A 20,750-nucleotide genomic window follows, 5' to 3' on the forward strand; every position below is an offset into this window, starting at 1 on the left:
AAGGTCTGCTAGATGATGTTAATGCAGCACTACGGGCAATACCTACAACCACGATTACCGACACTAACAAGCTGATCTACAATACGGCAGCAGTGATCAGTGAGATGCTTGGCTACAAGTTGAACAGCCACAAGGGGCAGTACCCTCCATGGAGAAGGAGGCTAGAGGGCAAGATCAAAGTAGCACGGAGAGAGGTTAGCCAACTAACGGAGTTGCAGAAAGGTGCGACGAATAAGGTGCCTAAGAAATACAGCAAGCTGTCCATACCTGAGGCCTTGGAAACTGCCAAGCAAAGACTCACAGCCTTGGCCAGCCGCTTGAGGAGGTACACCAGAGAGATAGAAGGCAGGAGAATAAACCAGCTGTTCTCCACAGAACCAGCAAAGGTGTACTCTCAGTGGCAAGGGAACAATAAGAAAACAGCACCACCAAGGCTGGAGACGGAGCAATACTGGAAGAGCATATGGGAGAAGGATGCAACCCATAACGGCAATGCTCAGTGGCTAGAGGATCTGAGGGCAGACCACAGCGACCTCCCTGAACAGGGTCCAGTAACCATCACAGTGGCAGATATCCAAGAAAGGGTCTCCAGTATGAAGAGTTGGACAGCACCAGGGCCCGACATGGTTCACGCCTACTGGCTGAAGAAGCTAACTGCACTCCACGAGCGTCTGGCAGCACAAATGAACCAGCTGCTAGTTAACGAGAGACACCCGGAATGGCTAACTGAAGGCCGGACGGTCCTGATCCCCAAGGACCCCAAGAAGGGACCGGTCCCCTCCAACTACCGACCAATAACCTGCCTCAGTACTACATGGAAGCTCCTGTCAGGCATCATATCGGCTAAGATGAACAGGCACATGGGTCAATACATGAGCGGGACACAGAAAGGAATTGGCAAGAATACCAGAGGCGCAAAACACCAGCTACTGGTAGACAGAACAATCAGCCGAGACTGCAAGACCAGACTGACCAACCTGTGCACTGCCTGGATTGATTACAAGAAGGCCTATGACTCAATGCCCCACAGCTGGATACTGGAATGCCTAGAATTGTACAAGATCAATGGGACCCTAAGAGCCTTCATCAGGAACTCAATGGGGATGTGGCGTACAACACTAGAGGCCAACTCCAAGCCCATAGCACAAGTCACCATCAAGTGCGGGATCTACCAAGGAGATGCTCTGTCCCCACTGCTGTTCTGCATAGGCCTGAACCCCCTCAGTGAGATCATTAACATGACTGGCTACGGATACCGACTACGGAACGGAGCAGTTGTCAGCCACCTCCTGTACATGGATGACATCAAGCTGTATGCCAAGAGTGAACGAGACATCGATTCACTGATCCACACTACCAGGCTATACAGCAATGACATTGGAATGTCGTTCGGACTGGAGAAGTGTAGTCGGATGGTAACAAAGAGAGGGAAGGTAGTCAGAACTGAGGGGATTGAACTACCAGAAGGCAACATTGCAGACATAGAGGACAGTTACAAGTACTTGGGGATCCCGCAGGCGAATGGGAAACATGATGAGGCCGCTAGAAAAGCTGCAACCACCAAGTACCTGCAGAGGGTCAGGCAAGTCCTGAGGAGTCAGCTGAATGGTAAGAACAAGATCCGGGCCATCAACACGTACGCCCTGCCCGTGATCAGGTACCCTGCTGGGGTAATAGGCTGGCCAAAGGAGGAGATAGAAGCCACTGACATAAAGACAAGAAAGCTCCTGACCATGCATGGAGGGTTTCACCCCAAGTCCAGCACCCTGAGGCTGTACGCTAAGCGGAAGGAAGGGGGCCGGGGACTGGTGAGTGTCAGCACCACAGTCCAGGATGAGACAACGAACATCCAAGAATACATTGGGAAGATGGCCCCAACTGACCGAGTGCTCAGTGAATACCTCAGGCAGCAGAAACCCAAGAAAGAGGAGGGAGACGAGGAACCATCATGGAAGGACAGAGCCCTGCACGGTATGTACCACCGGCAGATAGAGGAGGTGGCTGATATCCAGAAATCCTACCAGTGGCTGGACAAAGCTGGACTGAAAGACAGCACAGAGGCACTAATCATGGCAGCACAAGAACAAGCTCTGAGCACAAGATCCATAGAGGCTGGGGTCTATCACACCAGGCAAGACCCCAGGTGCAGGCTGTGTAAAGATGCCCCAGAGACAATCCAGCACATAACAGCAGGGTGCAAGATGCTAGCAGGCAAGGCATACATGGAACGCCATAACCAAGTGGCCGGCATAGTGTACAGGAACATCTGTGCCGAGTATAACCTGGAAGTCCCGAGGTCAAAATGGGAGATGCCCCCAAGGGTGGTGGAGAATGACCGAGCTAAGATCCTGTGGGACTTCCAGATACAGACGGACAAAATGGTGGTGGCTAACCAACCGGACATAGTGGTGGTAGACAAACAGAAGAAGACGGCCGTAGTGATCGATGTAGCGGTTCCGAATGACAGCAATATCAGGAAGAAGGAACACGAGAAGCTGGAGAAATACCAAGGGCTCAGAGAAGAGCTCGAGAGGATGTGGAGGGTGAAGGTAACGGTGGTCCCCGTGGTAATCGGAGCACTAGGTGCGGTGACTCCCAAGATAGGCGAGTGGCTCCAGCAGATCCCGGGAACAACAGCGGAGATCTCTGTCCAGAAGAGCGCAGTCCTGGGAACAGCTAAGATACTGCGCAGGACCCTCAAGCTCCCAGGCCTCTGGTAGAGGACCCGAGCTTGAAGGATAAACCGCCCGCAGGGGCGTGCTGGGTGTTTTTTATATATATATATATATATATATATATATATATATATATATATATATATATATCATTGAACTGTTGCACCTTTACTGCACCGTAAATAAATCCACTGTCTTCTCCCAAAGGAGTCCTGCATACAGTCCTCTTTTCTACACCCACCATGACACAGGAACTTCGTTGCCGATTCATGTAGCACAAGGAAATATTAGCACAGACGCAGGCTGCTGAAGCTGCTGCAGCTGCTGTGCCAGGGACTCTAAAGGCAACGCAGTGCCAGTGGAATTTACGCAAATTTGCGCAGGGCTAGTAAATCTAGTAGTAGGGACTCGCACCAGGGAAAAAAAGGCTCAGTAATTCTGGTGATAAGGTGTGAAACAGCTGTGTACTGCCTTTTGTTCCTGGAGAAGGTATTTAACTGAGAGCCATGCTAGGCTCAAGGACACTCTGCTGACCGTCTGTCCCGCGGTCATGCAGGGACTTCATCAAGCTTGGTTGTCTGTTCTTTGTGTGTTTGATTAAAGAATGTTAGCTACCACTCACCGCTCGTCTGCAGGCTTTATTTAAATGGAAAACTTCCACAACAGGCAAAAAAAAGCTTTTTGCTAAAAAAAAAAGATTTAGAGCAGAAGTTTTTTGCACTGCATTTTAAAATGAAAACATATTGCATTTATTTACAATTAAAGACACAGAGCAGGAAGTGTGTTACTGTTTTACATCCACAGACACACAAGAAAAGAAGCAGGCAACATGAGGTCAAGTTATGGCAATTTTATTTGTGTGTTTCAGTACATGTATTTAGATTAGAGTTTTGAAAAAACAAACAAACGTCCCAAGAAGAAGGATGGGGTGAAAGAAAGGTGGAGAGAGGAGGAAGAAACTATTGATGTCCTCAAACTCGATGCTGCTGGGTCAGTTCTTTCTGGGAAGTGGAAGCGCTTCCCAGACCTCAACAGTGAGAAGAGTCCATTGTTGGGATGGGAGAGGTCCATCATAATCTTCCTAGCTTTGGACTTGCACCGCTTGGTGTAGATGGACAGCAGGTCAGGGAGCTCTGATTGAATGATGCGTTCGGCTGAGCGCACCACTCTTTGCAGATCTTGTCTGTCCTGCTTGGTGCTGTTCCCAAACCAGGTGCAGATGTTTGCCGTCAGGACGCTCTCGATGGTGCAGGAGTAGAAGTTCTTGAGCACCTTCAGTGGCAGATGGAAGTCTCTAAGTCTTCTGAGGAAGAAGAGACGCTGACGGGCTTTCTTAACCAGGGTGTTGATGTGGCAGGACCATGACAGGTCCTGAGTGATGTGGACACCCAGGTATTGGAAACTGTCCACTCTCTCCACTGGCGTGCCACTGATGATGAGGGGTTTGTAATTCCTCGCCTGCTTTGTAGTGAAGTCCACGATCAGCTCCTTAGTCTTGCTGATGTTTAGGAGGAGGTTATTCTCCTGACACCAGGTCTCCAGGTTCCTAATCTCCTCCAGGTAGGCCGTCTCGATGTTGTCGGAGATCAGGCCCACAACAGCAGTGTCGTCAGCAAACTTGACAATGGAGGTGGTGTCGGATGTGGCTACACAGTCATAAGTGTACAGTGAGTACAGCAGGGGGCTTAAAACACAGCCCTGAGGCACTCCAGTGCTGAGTGAGATGGAGGGGGAGACTTGTTTTCCCACCCTCACTGATTGGGGTCTGTCTGTGAGGAAGTTGAGGATCCACTGACACAGTGATGAGCTGAGTCCTAGATCTGTCAACTTGGTGAAAAGCTTAGAGGGAATTATTGTGTTGAATGCTGAACTGTAGTCCACGAACAGCATCCTAACATAATTCCCTCTGCCAGTGTCCAGGTGACTCAGGGATGTGTGGAGCAGGTGAGATATGGCATCGTCTGTGGAACGATTAGTCTGGTAAGCAAACTGAAGTGAGTCGATGGTGGCAGGAAGTGAAGAAGTGATGTGATCTCTCATCAGTCTTTCAAAATACTTCATCACAATTGAAGTCAGTGCTACTGGATGGTAGTCATTGTGACAAGCAGGCTGTTGTTTCTTTGGAACAGGAACAATAATGGACTGTTTGAAGCACGTGGGAACCACAGCTTGGGCCAGGAAGAGGTTGAAGATCTCCGTGAACACCGGTGCTAGCTGATCAGCACAGGCTCTAAGGACCCGGCCAGGGATTGCATCCGGTCCTGCTGCCTTCCTGGTGTTCACCCTCCTGAAGGTGTTCCTCACGGCATGCTCTGTGATGACGAATGCATTTTCTTCACTGGTGCACTCCGAGCGCGCGCAGCCGTTTGTTGTTTTAATTGCTGCGGCGTCGAAGCGATAATAATCATACAATAAAATAATCACATTATTTTATTGTATGATGTATTTTACAGTTCTTTCTCAGCAGTCTGCTCCAGAATCCCCTCCTGTCCTCGGCTTGCTTTTCTTTTGCCTTCAGTTCTTTTAAGGTTTTGTTGAGCTGCTCCTCGACATCTTTAAATTTTTCTTTCAGCTGCTGTTTGGCCAGTTTCACTTTGTGTTTGAGGAGCGCTTTAGCTTCCTTTTTGTGCTTTCGTATTTCTTTAAGTGCCTCTTTGCAGTCTTTCTTGGTCACCGTCATTTCTTTCTTGAATACCTTAACCTCAATTTTCTCTTCTGCAAGTTCTTCTTGCACTTTCATCAGTTCCTTCTTCATGTTTTGAGTGTAACTCTTTGTATCTTCCATTTCTTCCCCTCCTGTCCTCGGCTTGCTTTTCTTTTGTCTTCAGTTCTTTTAAGGTTTTGTTGAGCTGCTCCTCGGCATCTTTAAATTTTTAACTGCAAAATGACCTGATGAAAACAGTACAAAGGTTAAAGTACCACATGTGCTGTAGTGAAAGCCACAGCTGTTTTATTGATAAAGTTAAAGACAAAAAAACAAAAGGATTAATCACCCATGTAACTGTGTCACTATATATCAGCATTAACAGGACCTCAGTTTGTATCTCAGACCTGCACAGCTTCCGTTTTAAACACTTGATGTACTCAGCTGCATGAAGAGCACGTTTGAGTTTCTCTAACACAATTAAATAAAACCTGATGAAGGTCAAAGGTCACAGTTTTCACAGTTTTTTGCAGATAGTGTGTTATTTACCATAAAGTGATTCAGAGTTATTCATACCAGAGTAACCAGAGAGGATCATATATTTTTAAATATATAACTTTCTACAGGACTGAATATAATATCTTTATGTAAAAGTCTGGAGCCTCTGGGGAGTATCCGAGTATTTATAACATTACACAAACCAAAGGTCTCCATCACAGTGTTGATGAAATGCTGGGTTTATCCATCTCCTGGGGCGGGCCTACAGAGGAGTGCTGAAGATTTCCCTGTGAGGGAGCTGCTGGTGAAGATCATGAGTCCTGCTTGATCAATGCGATGAGCTTCAGTGTTCCTGGTGTTTCTTAAATGATGCCTCTTTCAGCGGGTCAACAGAACTTCTGGCACAGGACAGCTGTGATGAAAGAAAGTGAAGAAGTTTCTCCAAACCTCTGGACCCAGGAAACCCAGCTTGGTCCTGATGGTCTCCCTCACTAGTTTCTCTCCAGGGTGAATGTAGCTGTTATACATAATATGGATTATTATTAAATAAAAAGAACAAATTAGACTACACTACTGAAACCTTCTGCTGCTGTTTTTAAGGTTTCCATGTTACCAGTAGGGATGGGTATCGAAAACCGGTTCTTGTTGAGAACCGGTTCCCACTGTTTCAATTCCTTGGAATTGTTTGCCATTTTTGCAAACGATTCCCTTATCGATTCCAGTCGCCCCGAATGACGTCACCGCGTTGCGGAGCGTCATTTACCTGGCAGGAAACACGGCGCGTAAGCGGCTCAAACGCTCAAAAGTTTGGTCATACTTTACAAGAACGGATGACAACAGGGCAATACTTGCAAAGTAGATACTTCGTTTAAGGGAGGAAACACTACGAATATGCAAAAGCATTTGCTCACAAAACACGTGATAACCTTAAATGAATGTCGTGTTTTTAATTCCGCTCCGGACTCGTGAATCTCAACCCAGCAGCAGCTGTAACGTTTACACGTCCTCTCCCGTTAATGCAGCAGGTAAATAATCAACAACAGTGCATATTATGTTAGCGCGATCTGCTTTATTACAAAACCTGCCATTACTGTGCATTTAGGTGACCATGATGAGAGAGACAGAGTCTGGCTCAGATGCTGGCAGTTCTTGCTGTAGTCTAGCGGTAGCGTCTCCTTTCAGGCCAGGATAGACGAATGTCACCGAGCAGTGACTCAGTTTGTGGTAAAAGGCTTGCACCCATTTGCCACAGCAGATGATTTTTGGTAAGTGAATGTGTTTAATTGTAGGCAGGACATTACTGGATATTCTTGTGTAATTGCTACAGAATAATTTATGTTATACTTTATTGCTACAGAAGAATATTTATTTTATTATTTTACATTTACAATGTTTTTTCCTGGGGACCCTGTGACACCCCATTGAAGAGCCGTAGGCTGTGGATCTCTTAAGATCTCACTGTTGGGTTTGTAAGGCCATGTTACTCCTAAATTTCTATCTTGTTCAAAGAGAAGATATAAAACGAAGTTCTAAGCTAATCGACCTTAGTGTTCTCCTTTTTTAAAAAGAATCGATAAGAGAATCGATAAAGAATCGAATCGTTAAACAGAATCGAAAATGGAATCGGAATCGTGAAAATCTTATCAATACCCATCCCTAGTTACCAGGCTGTAGAGATTTAAACAGTTTTAGATCCATTACACTCACAGTCTTAAATGTTAAAATCTAGAAGGACAGCATTATATTTTTGACATTAACAGTAACTCTGGGCTTCTGTGGAGTGTGTAGCCGATCTCATCGCTGTCTAAAAATGGATAAAAAAAACCAAAAGAAGTGCTGAATCCTTCAATAACACAGACTATTAGAGTAGCAGCTGTCTGTGTGAAGCACTTGCTGCAGGGTTGCGCCATGAATGTATTCAGCTGCCAACAAAAAGCAGGACTCAGTGCAGGCAACTGCCATGAGTCTGACGATGTTGGGGTGAGACAGTCTCCTAATAAAACAGAAACATCTCCGAATAAAAAACAAAAAAATCACATTTCACCACTGTCGCTAGCTAGAATGAATTAGCCAGACAAAAATAGTACTGATTTGGTTTCGTACAAAACTAGCTTTCCTTCTCTGATATGTAACTTTCACAACATAACCGCATCTTAATATAACACAACTGTGGCAGCCCATGAATTTGGACACGTCAATATGACGTGTCCAAATTCATGGGCTGCATCCTCCTGAGGACCCGGCCTTCGCGGTCTACGTGGGCCAGGTCCTCAGAAGGTCGGGTAGGCCGGAAGTAAACGGCCGTGAAACTGGACGGTCTAGCCTTCAGATTAGCGTCACCGCTGTCTCGTGGAGTTTAATAAACTCGGCGTCTGCTCCTTGCTGTCTAAAATATAACAGGACACTGGCGTAAATTCTCGACTGTCTCATACTTCTGTTTAATCACTTTTCTGTTTGACGTTTAGTCAGCTGTGTAAAAACCAAGGAGGAACCCACCCGGGGGATTAATAAAGTTTTATTTTATCTAATCTAATAACTTTAATCTCAGCCAAACTGATTTACTCACAAACAAACAAAACACTGTAATTGTAACCTACGCTGTTGCAGAGAGAAATAACATTGTGGAAGAGACATAAAGTCAATAAAAAACGTCTTAAATGCATTTAGAATTTATTTAGAACTACAAATTAAATTTCTTTTAGCAATTATTGTTTTTTTAATGTCACAATTCCAACCTTGCTCCTTTATCCGGGCTTGGACTGGCAAAAGTGACCCGAAACAGGCACTTTGGTGGAGTTATTGTGTGTGTGTGTGTGTAGTTTTAAACTTTGTGGTCCACAAAGCAACATACCAGTAAAAGAAGAACTGACTGCGTTACAGTCAGTGCGGGAGCCCTGCCCTGATAGCAGCTCGGGGAGGACTATCCTCTGCCTGTGAGCGGGGGCGAGGTGCCCACCGCAACACCCGCTGCTTATTGAGAGTAAGAGCGATACGCGCTTTCACATCAAAAAGTCGTCATAAATAAGTCTCTAATAACGCCAGAAAAAGTCGCCAGATTTGTCGCTAGTTGCGTTTCAGAAAAAAAGTCGCTAAGGTGGTCTGAAAACTCGCTAAATATAGCGACAAAGTCGCTAAGTTGGCAACACTGTTGTTGTACACCGTACATGAGGCTACATTCTTTAGGGCTATGCCTGTAACACTCTGCCTATTGCTTTCATATTAAGTAATTTTTTGAATAATAATTTTTTAAAAATATTTCTTCATGTCATTATGCGGGCTGCAAGTAGAGGTGACATGGGCCGCGAGATTGAGACCCAGGCATTAGAGCATCTTAAGGCGTGTTTTGTAACAAAAATGTTACAAAAAGCATATTGATAATTTCCCCCCGTGCACCAGGCATAGCGGAATTGGCTCAGTTCGTCCCCAGTATACCATTTTTGCTTTCTTCTGGCCACTACTCGTGCTAGGGCCTTCCTCTGGATCGGAATTTTAACTCCACGACCCAGGTCAGATTGACTACTTTTTCTTTTCAAATATTTGTCTATTGCTATTGCGCGCTGCCTTGTCGCATGACTATGTAATTTTTTCTTCATCTTCTTCTGTTTTACTGGCAGTTGGCAACCCATAAGTTGTACTGCCCTCTAGTGGACGAGAATGTAATTATTCTACCTGATACTCATGCCGGTCGCTTAAAGTACCAATCAGGTGAAACCAGATAATCTTCCACGGCAGACCTGATCATTTCTCTCAGCACACCTATGTGCCGCGACACAGTGGTTGGGAAACAACGCTTTAGGGGGTTAAAGTTTTTAGACTGTGTTTAGTGCCATCTTGTGCCCTTACAAAACGTAACATCACTGGATTGGCTGGTTAGTTTCTCGTAATAGACTTCCAATAGCTTATGTTAACTAACTAGTGACAGAAGTGATAATTCAGTAGAAAAATCTAAAACTGAAAAACAGTCTAAGGGGGTCACTTTTGCACTACCCCTGGCTGCAACAATGATTTTTTTTTATTTAAGGCTATGTTGTCCACTTTTACTCAGTCTCTTAGCAGTCAGTGATTGTCTGTTGTTTGGCTAACTGAACTGAAGCAAGAAAATCCCCCTATTAGTTGTAATGTCATTGTTTGTAGAGCACTTTATAAATGTGGACAGTGTGTACACGAATCACAAAAAATCAGCAAGCCTTTGATGGGGAGGTTATTAAAGAGTTATGGTGGCTGAAATGGGACAAACACTGATGTTTACTTATTTGTGTTTGAATCTTAATTTTCCCCTGTCGTCATGCAAGCTGATCAGGGACGTTGAAATGGGTGTACAATACCCAGGTCTGATTGGAAACCTTACTTCCTTTGTCGCAGACATGTGAAAGCTAAGGTAGACTAAATCACAGTAATACTGTTCTATCTAATACTGTTAGATTTGAAAATTCATAAAGTCATACATTAATGAATACAAAAACAAGAATGGGGTAACAGAATATATAACGAACAACCTGATACATCATGTTTTCAGTAAAATTAAAAACAAGTTCTTTATTAGTTTATTTTCAGTGAATGACATTGGTACTCAAAGTCAACCCACAGTTTTTCATACACACTTTCACATTCTGCATTTAACTTGAGAATAAACACTTTCTTCAGTTTCCAGTTCATTCTTCCTCTTCTTTCCTCTTGTAGCTTTGCTTCCAGAGAAATGCAGTGCAGCGTAATTCAGATCATATTCACCTTCAGGCTATGCAAAAAACACCATTAGTTCCATAAAATAAAGGGGTGGGAAATCATTTAAATCAATTAACAGTATGTCTTATTACTTACACTACTGTCCACTGTTTGCCTCAAGTCATCTTGTCTTTCCTGTGAAGAGCTTTTTTCTGTGCATAATGGTGATAAAAGAGGATTGTTATTATTATCTGTTTTTTTTATTAATGTTTTAACCAGCAGTTAAACTGTTGGCAGTGACGTGGACAAAGTCAATAAGAGATGTATATATACATAAGCAACTAACACTGAGACTCAAAATATTTAAACAAAAGTGTTTGATTTTAGATTGATGAATTAATATATAACCTGCAAAGATCTGTTTATATTGGGGAAAAATTTAAGTGTGATGGTCAAATGTAGTGAGTTTTGTAAGGAGCAAGCACAATCAAGACTAACATATACATATACTTGATTTTACACAAATTAATAAAATTCTTTCTGAAAACATGTTTTGAAAGTGAGGAAAGCTAAAGTGTTATTATAATTGTTACATTAGTGAACAACACTTACTTTGAAATTGTTTACATGCTGCTCTTGGAGTTCGGCAGCAGATGAAAATAATATTGAGAATCACAGAAATTATCAAGCAGATTATTGCTATCATCAGAGCTATGAATTCCAAACCTGCTGCTTGCTCTACAAAAACAAGAAAAGAAAGTTTCTCAAACACACTGACACTGACATAATATTTTTAACATAATATATATATTTTTAAATCATACCCATTTGTTGTTTAGTTGCATTTCCAAATAATATTTCTCCACATGTGGCCACAGCACAGTAGTAAGTCCCAGAATCAGAGGAGCTGATGTTCTTAGACAAGCGATAAACACAACTCTGCTCAGTCTCAGATCTTTTCTCACATTCATGATGTCTGTTTCCAGCGGTGTATATGATGCTAGGATGAGATGTATTTGCTTCCCTGAACCAGAACACATTGTGACCTCCTGGACATGTCTTTCTGTTAGAGCTGGAGAGGACTGAACACTGAAGAGTAACAGAGTCTCCTGGATGGACTTTCTCCTTAACAAAAGTGTAGTTTGTTCTCTGGGTGTTTCCTGTTTAATATGTGTTAACAAAGCACAAGGTGAAGGATTGATGTACTGTGTCTATAAAATGTCTTTAAAATGAATTAAAGTAAATTTGTATTAGTATATTAACTGTTTTCTGATCATGCTTTTGACAATTAATAAGCCGACTGAAGCAAACCCCATGAAAATAGAGCTCATCATTACCTTTTACTAACAAATACGTCCCGGTCCATTCAGTATTCTTACGCCACTCTGTGAATCCACAGTGATAAATTCCCTCGTCCTCTTGATTTGTCTTCAAAATGGTCAGGTTGGTAAAGTGTTTATTATGATTTACCTTCAATCTGGAGTTATTAAACTCAGGCGCAAACTCAGGTGTTGCAGATTCCCTTGTTGACCAAATTACTTTCAGAGTGTCCCCGGCACGCTGCTTGTACCAGTGGACTTCTTTACGAATGGTCTCAATCACAGGCAGTTGACATGGGATGGTTACAGTTTCCCCAAGTTGAACTGAAGTTACTGGAACAAGTGTATCTAATTTCATAGAAAACATGTAGACATACACAAATAAAAAGGAGTAAGTCACAAGGAAAACCACCACACAAACAACAAACACATGAGAAAACCTACACAGAATAAGTAGATACTTACATCCTCGGTGAAGAACAAGCAGTGTAACCTGTCATGTTTCGGCCGTGTGGCAGGCAGGATGAGGACCCAAATTGCAAACTCACACACACGGGGGATAAACTCAAAATGCAGCTTTATTGCTGATAAGTGATAAACAATAACGATGATACAAAAAGCAATACAAAACTACACTAAACTGGGAAAAGCTAAAGTAACATATACTGGAAGACACGGGGAGAACCACACACGGCATGAGGGAGAACGCGACGCTGAACAGAGGAAGACGCAGACAGAAATACACAGAGGGTTAACGAGGAAAGTGGGAACACACGGGGAACACAGGTGACACAGATAACCATAACGAGACAGGGCGGGGTGAACATAACACTGACGGGTACAGGCACAGAGGTTCAGACAGGAGGAGAGAGAGCACGGGGAAAACACAGACATAACAGGCTGGGGAAACATGAAACAACCACAAAGGGAGACGGGGGCTCATAAATACATAGAGGGCACACAGGGGGAAGAGAGAGCACGGGGAGAACTTAGACATAAAGGGCAGGGGAAACATGGAATAAAACATAAGGAGAGACGAGGGCTCACAGATACACAGAGGGGCACACAGGGGGTAAAAGCCATGAAGGGAAAACACTAAGGGAACACCACAACAGGGCAACTCAGAAAACATGGTCTAAATAAGGAACGAAATACAAAAATACATGGAAACTAAGAATACTGGGCCAACACGGCCCAGGACCATGACATCACCCCCCCCTTAAGGGCTGGCTCCCGACAGCCCAAACCCGAGAAACAAAAACAAAAACAGAAAACAACCCACCCAGGGCGGGAGGCGGGGGACCAGGACGGAGGGACCAGAACGGGAAACAAAACAAACAACAGAAAACACAGGAGCACATGACCATAGTCAAAATAAAGTTCAGGGGGCCGACCCAGAGCCCACAGGCACAAGAGTTCACGGGTCACACGGTCGGGGGGCCGACCAGGCGGGTGGCACAGGTGGCAGAGCTGGTCCGGAGGCCGGCCGCGCGGAAGGCAGCGGCGGCGGCGAAGGAGACGACGGAGCAGTTCAGGGGGCCGGCCGCGCGGAAGGCAGCGGCGGCGGCGGAGGAGACGACGGAGCAGTTCAGGGGGCCGGCCGCGCGGAAGGCAGCGGCGGCGGCGGAGGAGACGACGGAGCAGTTCAGGGGGCCGGCCGCGCGGAAGGCAGCGGCGGCGGCGGAGGAGACGACGGAGCAGTTCAGGGGGCCGGCCGCGCGGAAGGCAGCGGCGGCGGCTCTCCAGTGTCAGGCGTGCTGGCCATGGCCCGGTGGGCACAGGACCAGACGAAGCACAGGCTGAAGGCTCTGAGGCTGCTGCAGCTGACGAAGGCTCTGAGGCTGCTGCAGCTGACGAAGGCTCTGAGGCTGCTGCAGCTGACGAAGGCTCTGAGGCTGCTGCAGCTGACGAAGGCTCTGAGGCTGCTGCAGCTGACGAAGGCTCTGAGGCTGGGCCAGACGAGGACGAAGGCTCTGAGGCTGGGCCAGACGAGGACGAAGGCTCTGAGGCTGGGCCAGACGAGGACGAAGGCTCTGAGGCTGGGCCAGACGAGGACGAAGGCTCTGAGGCTGGGCCAGACGAGGACGAAGGCTCTGAGGCTGGGCCAGACGAGGACGAAGGCTCTGAGGCTGGGCCAGACGAGGACGAAGACTCTGAGGCTGGGCCAGACGAGGACGAAGACTCTGAGGCTGGGCCAGACGAGGACGAAGGCTCGGAGGCTGCTGCAGCTGACGAAGGCTCGGAGGCTGCTGCAGCTGACGAAGGCTCGGAGGCTGCTGCAGCTGACGAAGGCTCGGAGGCTGCTGCAGCTGACGAAGGCTCTGAGGCGGCTGCAGCGGGCGAAGGCTCTGAGGCGGCTGCAGCGGGCGAAGGCTCTGAGGCGGCTGCAGCGGGCGAAGGCTCTGAGGCGGCTGCAGCGGGCGAAGGCTCTGAGGCGGCTGCAGCGGGCGAAGGCTCTGAGGCTGCAGCTGACGAAGGCTCTGAGGCTGCAGCTGACGAAGGCTCTGAGGCTGCAGCTGCTGACGAAGGCTCGGAGGCTGCTGCAGCTGACGAAGGCTCGGAGGCTGCTGCAGCTGACGAAGGCTCGGAGGCTGCTGCAGCTGACGAAGGCTCGGAGGCTGCTGCAGCTGACGAAGGCTCGGAGGCTGCTGCAGCTGACGAAGGCTCGGGGGCTGCTGCAGCTGACGAAGGCTCGGGGGCTGCTGCAGCTGACGAAGGCTCTGGGGCTGCTGCAGCTGACGAAGGCTCTGGGGCTGCTGCAGCTGACGAAGGCTCTGGGGCTGCTGCAGCTGACGAAGGCTCTGAGGCTGCTGCAGCGGACGAAGCACAGGCTGAACCAGGCGTAGCAGAAGGAGGAGGAGCTGAAGTAGAGCCAGAGAGACCTGAGACCCCTGGCTGAATGTTGAGCTGACCAGCGGACCGTACTGCTATCGGGGACTGGGCTACAGGAGCTACTGGAGCCTGCGCTACAGGCGGCACTGGAGCTACTGGGGCCTGAACTGAAACAGGTGGCTCTGGAAACTGAGCTGAAAGTGGTTGCGGGGTAGGTGACACTGGGAGCTGAGCTACTGGAGACCCAGGTGACACTGGTGTACTGGGGTGAAGGCAGCGAGGACGCAGTCTCTCTCTTAAGGGAGGATCGAATGATTTAGCGATAAACCTAGACGGGAAAAGATGCCGATGCTGAAAATACCAGGCAGCGGGGGCTTCCAGGAGGGTAGCTGACTGAACTGAGCGTGGCTGCGAGGGAGCTAACTGAACTGAGCGTGGCTGCGAGGGAGCTAACTGAACTGAGCGTGGCTGCGAGGGAGCTAACTGAACTGAGGGTGGCTGCGAGGGAGCTAACTGAACTGAGGGTGGCTGCGAGGGAGCTAACTGAACTGAGGGTGGCTGCGAGGGAGCTAACTGAACTGAGGGTGGCTGCGAGGGTGCTAACTGAGTTGTGAGGGGCTGCGAGGGAGCTAACTGAACTGACCTGGGAGGAGAAACACGAGCAGGAAAAGGAGCAGGCTCAGAAAAAACTGTCCGAGAAATGGCAGGCTCAGGGTCGACAAAAATAGCTCTATCAAAGATGAACCCGCCGTCCACTTCATGTTTTGTAGTCTTAGCATTGTCCGGTTTATGGCGGCGGGCGCGCCGCCTCCTTCGAGCAGAGGAAGCTGGCGCGATGGGCGCTGATGGCGCCAACACAGAGGGTGACGTAGTGGTGAGTTCCCCGTCGTCCGCCCCCATCCTTGCCAGAAATGAGGCAGGCGAAAAATAGCCTAAGCGGATCGGAGACGGCGAGCGGCTGGTAGGCTGTGCAGCAGGTGAGAGGTCCTCCTCCGGGATGAGCCAGGGTTTCCGCCGGAGCTCGTCCTCCCGATAAGCCCGTAACACCTGCTGCCGCTCTTCCTCGCCAAAGTCTATGGCTTCCGTTGTCTCCGTGCGCCACGCCGTGCGGCCAGACCGCGGTGAAGACGCGGAAGCCGGCGGGGTGCGGGCGGAAGGTGTGTCTGTGGCGAGCCTCACCGTTCCAACTCTGACCGCTACTGGCTCATGAGACAGCGGGGAAACGGCGCAACGGCACGGCTCTGGTGAAGGTGCACGCCCACCGGGCCGCTGCTCCTGCGGACGGAGTTGGAGGGTGGAGACGAGAAAGTCGCTGACGAGGGGGTGCAGCGTCTCCCATAACCAGGGGAACACAGATACGCACACCCCTACTTGGCGGGCGAACTCCTCTCGTTCCTCCTCACTGGAACAGTGCAGCCACTTGTCGCAGAGAGACTCCACTGTCCGGACGATCCCCCTCCTCCGTGTCGCTGGGTCCGACATGTTCGCGTCGTCCTGGAGGTCCGCGGAGGGGTTGTGAACTGCTGGGTCCATATCGTGGTCGCGTTCTTCTGTCATGTTTCGGCCGTGTGGCAGGCAGGATGAGGACCCAAATTGCAAACTCACACACACGGGGGATAAACTCAAAATGCAGCTTTATTGCTGATAAGTGATAAACAATAACGATGATACAAAAAGCAATACAAAACTACACTAAACTGGGAAAAGCTAAAGTAACATATACTGGAAGACACGGGGAGAACCACACACGGCATGAGGGAGAACGCGACGCTGAACAGAGGAAGACGCAGACAGAAATACACAGAGGGTTAACGAGGAAAGTGGGAACACACGGGGAACACAGGTGACACAGATAACCATAACGAGACAGGGCGGGGTGAACATAACACTGACGGGTACAGGCACAGAGGTTCAGACAGGAGGAGAGAGAGCACGGGGAAAACACAGACATAACAGGCTGGGGAAACATGAAACAACCACAAAGGGAGACGGGGGCTCATAAATACATAGAGGGCACACAGGGGGAAGAGAGAGCACGGGGAGAACTTAGACATAAAGGGCAGGGGAAACATGGAATAAAACATAAGGAGAGACGAGGGCTCACAGATACACAGAGGGGCACACAGGGGGTAAAAGCCATGAAGGGAAAACACTAAGGGAACACCACAACAGGGCAACTCAGAAAACATGGTCTAAATAAGGAACGAAATACAAAAATACATGGAAACTAAGAATACTGGGCCAACACGGCCCAGGACCATGACAGTAACCCATAACACGATCATCTTGCGAATGTCTTTTCTTATATACATTGTAGGTTTTTCACTGACTGTAGGAGGTATTATGACATGGGACTTCTATGTCACACTGTCAAATGGACCTGATTGGTTATGAAGTGCACTTCCTGTCACACTGGTCCCTTCCAGGTCTTTGAGGAGTATGTCGCCTCTTCTTTATCCAGTCGCTCACTTTTTTTTTCAATTTAAATCATTTTTCTAATGCTCATCTTGAAGTTTTTTATCTTTGCTAAAAAAAAAACATCCGCTCTTTGCTTTTATCATCATCTTTCAGCAAGTTTTCCAACTAAATGATTTCATTGGTTATTTGTTCTATGATTGACATTCCAGTTTTTTTAAAATCATTAGAGTCTTTCAACTTAAAAATAATAACATTGATAATAATAATTATCTTAAAATGGAGTTATGTTTGTGGGTTTAAGTCCTTTCTTGGAACATCTTTGAGCTTTTTTTTTCACTCACTGATTGCTTTCGTTTTCACTTCCTGAATGGCTCGATTTAGCCGGTAAAACTAGGTTAGGTCACGGGTTAAATTAGATAACATCGACAAGTATAAAGACATCTTAGAAAGTTCTGTTTTATATTTACCTGGGTTTCCATGCACTGCCTTATCTAAAAGTGAAGACCCTAGCATACACTGTCAATGCATTTTTTACACAACCATTGGCAACCATTTATTCTTATTGTATTCTAATTTTTGCGTCATAACTTTTGCACTGTCCACTTCCTGCTGTGACAAAACAAATTTCCCACGTGTGGGACTAATAAAGGTTATCTTATCTTATCTTATCTTAACACAGCTCCAAGCTATACAGTATTAGTAGCAATTACTCAGATTTTGGTTACAAAGGAGCATCTACACAGGAAGCAGCTAGCACTGATGTGGTGAGTGTCATAGAACTGACAATGAGTTCATCATCTCTCAAATTTAAGTCCAGTGACTGAAGAAGTGTCATGGTCCATGGGAGTGTCTGGGATTTTCCAGCTGGAGGCGATGAGTTTCCTGTGTTCATCTTCTTGAGCAGAGTGCCTCGCCAGAGTTCCATTCCAAGGCTAATCAGCAGGAGTGTTCTTAAAGCCAGCGCTCGCTAGCTTCCTGTAGTTTCCGCCAGTTTGTCTGCCAACTCTCAGTGGTAACTAGGTCTTCTAATAATTTTGCTTTTGTGATTTATTCCCTGTGTAAAAACTTGTTTCCTTGTGTCTCAGTTCCCGGTCATGTCCTCCAAGATCCGTCCGCTGCTGCATTTGCACTCAGCCGCTGGTTTCACCTGCAATACTACCTATGCCTGCCTTTGTCTCCACTGTGCACCACCGGAACTCCTCCAGAACCGAGATATGGATTCCCTGCTACCTCCAGTGCTCGCTCCCTGCATAGACACTCCCTCGGTTAGCCTTCCCAAAGGGTCTTGGGTGCAACCTGCAAGTAGGCAAACATCCCTCAGCCCCATGCTCACCTATAGAGCCCCTCCTCTACTATTTTAGTCAGTAACCACAATCTCCTCTGTTTGAAAACTGCTTATCAGAGATCCCACTTCACTCCCCTCTCCACTGGTGTTTCTCACATATGTTTACATATAATCCTGGTTTTGGTGTGTAAAAAAAAGTCTGGTCAAGAAGTGAATCAGCTCTTGAGTCTGTTTTTGGGTCTGCCTTTCATACGAACCCTCTGGGTTCATGACAAGAGGTTAACAATGAAATCTGAGAAAGTCATTTAATGACATATGATAGGATGGTAAATAAATTACAGGATTACTTAGGTAACGGTAATCTGCTAGCAACAATCAGTGACAAAGGCATGGAAAAATTCCTGTGTGGATGCAACTCAAGATTTATCCGTTTTGTAAATACAAGATGTAGAGACTTGTTTCAAGGAACTATAAAGACTGATAATACTGACTAAAAAAAGCAGAACACACTTGTGTATTTAGTGAATTAAAATGATGCAGCAGTTCACCCATGCCCTAGTTTCCAATGGGGTAATATTTTTACAGCTGCTGCTATAAAGTCCGGATATAAGAGAACGAAAAAGCATTCACTTAAGAGGGGGAGGTGAAATGAAGTAGTTGGGTGTCATTGTCATTGCTTTGCACAAATAGGTAGTAAGCTAAGGGTTGGCTCAGACTGGAGGAGCAAGCAGAATAAATTATTAGAACATATAATTCCAAATCTTTGTTACAAATCTTTGTGATATTTTATGTTTTTATAAAATGAAAAAGCTGTGACAAGAGTGTCATTTTGCATTCTCTTATGAAATTATATTTATTTCTCAACAAGACCAGTGCTGTCCATTTCTGGGTAAGTTGTCAGCACAATTTCAGGTCATTCGATCTACAGAAATAGTGATGGGTGGGAGGAGTTAAGTCTGAAATGCCTTGCAGCGTTTTTCTTTTTCTTTTGATTACTTTCTGTGTACTAAGGACGTGGTGAAAACATTAATAGATTGTTTTCAACTTCATTGTTATTTGAATATTGTCAATGTGCAAAGCAAAATTACAAACTCCACATTATCAGTGAAGACCCACCCAGTCAGCTTGCCATTCACTTAAGCACAAAGAGACACATGTACCAGCATACAGATCTCACAAGGTAGTTGTGGTCACACGCTCCATCCTCTGCGCTCACTTCAGAGCACCACTCAGTGTCAGAAAAAACACAGTGACCTGACAAGAACACCTGACAGTTCTGATTCAACTGAGATACATACACCAAAGTGATAGAAAAGTCTTATGTACTTAAGAGAAGGAAGTTGTTGGAAACTTAAACACTGCTGTGGTTGGGACTTCAAACAAGGCCGTAAATACAAAAGGTCTAAAGGACCGCATGTTTAGTATGGTAACTTGTGATTTTATAGTGAGATCTGTTCTGAGTAAACAGCTTCAGTGGTTGGTAAAAGCATGAAGAACGCACTCACAACAACCTTCATCCATGGATGTAGCTGTTAAATCTTGCCTTACCTGTTCTTCTGACAGTGAGAGTCACCTTTCACCATGACACTGCCACGGTCCTGGGTCTTTTTGTTTTGGATTCATGATTAACTGTATTTCGGTTCAAGCTTTGTACAGTCTGGCCGTTTAGTTCTTAGTGTCTCTGAGTTTGTTATCTATATTTCCCAATCATAGTTTCTTGTTTGATATTGTTCGTTTCCTTTTGTGGTTTTTCTTCGTCTCTATATTTTTGTGAGCGTCTTCCGTTGAAGCGAGTTCTGTCTATATGTTTATGTATCTGTTTCCCCATTCGTGTTCCTGTGTCTGTCTGCTCTGTCTGTGCTCTGTCTGTAGTTGTCTGGTCTCCCTGTTGTGTTTAGTGAGTCTTGATCTCACCAGTTAGTCACATCTCTGCATTTAAATAGCCTGGCTATTTATTGTTTGAGTACAGGTACTACACTGTGCTAAAGTCTTTAGCCAAGATTTATTTCTTTACATTTTGCTAGGAAAGTGGGATATAAGTAAAATGGTTCATCAAAAGATGTGCAAACATACATGGAAATAGACTATAGGTGTCATAAACTAAGTCTTGACCATTCTCACAAGCTTGACAGATAATATTTGGTATGACCACCTTTATTCTTCAACACAACTCTCTTAGATGAACTTTCTGAGATATTTATCTTCAGTAATAGTTCTCAGGTTTCTTGAAGGACATTCAAAGCTCTTCTTTGGATCTTAGTTGTCTTTTTCATTTTCTGTCCAAGTGACCCCACATTGCTTCAGTAATGTTGACGCAAAGGCTTGTAGAAGGTCAATCCATGGCCATCAGGTTTGCTTTAACTGCACTGAGTGTTTAGGATCATTGCTGAAAAATGAGGCCACCAGAAATCAAATGT

General features: G+C 46.1%; 1 protein-coding gene across 1 annotated transcript; it reads right to left on the bottom strand.

The window, feature by feature from the left end:
* Positions 1-10,328: 10,328 nt before the first annotated feature.
* LOC309712793 (signal-regulatory protein beta-2-like) lies at positions 10,329-16,948 on the bottom strand. Its single transcript, XM_082543894.1, has 7 exons — positions 16,901-16,948; positions 12,264-12,291; positions 11,817-12,146; positions 11,304-11,639; positions 11,092-11,217; positions 10,636-10,691; positions 10,329-10,552 (listed from the first exon to the last, which is right to left on the bottom strand). Exons 1-7 carry the CDS (start codon positions 16,940-16,942, stop codon positions 10,421-10,423), a joined length of 1,050 nt encoding a protein of 349 aa, XP_082400020.1. The 5' UTR covers positions 16,943-16,948; the 3' UTR covers positions 10,329-10,420.
* Between the last annotated feature and the right edge of the window lie 3,802 nt (positions 16,949-20,750).

The sequence above is a fragment of the Aulonocara stuartgranti genome (assembly GCF_965226115.1).
Source record: "Aulonocara stuartgranti genome assembly, chromosome: 2".
NCBI lineage: Eukaryota > Metazoa > Chordata > Actinopteri > Cichliformes > Cichlidae > Aulonocara > Aulonocara stuartgranti.

Excerpts from the sequence above, each read along its gene's own strand:
- LOC309712793 (XM_082543894.1), bottom strand. The coding sequence starts at position 16,942 with ATGTATATAAGAAAAGACATTCGCAAGATGATCGTGTTATGG. Across the intron at positions 12,292-16,900 it reads GCAAGATGATCGTGTTATGG|GTTACACTGCTTGTTCTTCA; the intron begins GTTACTGTCATG and ends GAAACATGACAG. Across the intron at positions 10,692-11,091 it reads AGCATGTAAACAATTTCAAA|AAAAAAGCTCTTCACAGGAA; the intron begins GTAAGTGTTGTT and ends CATTATGCACAG.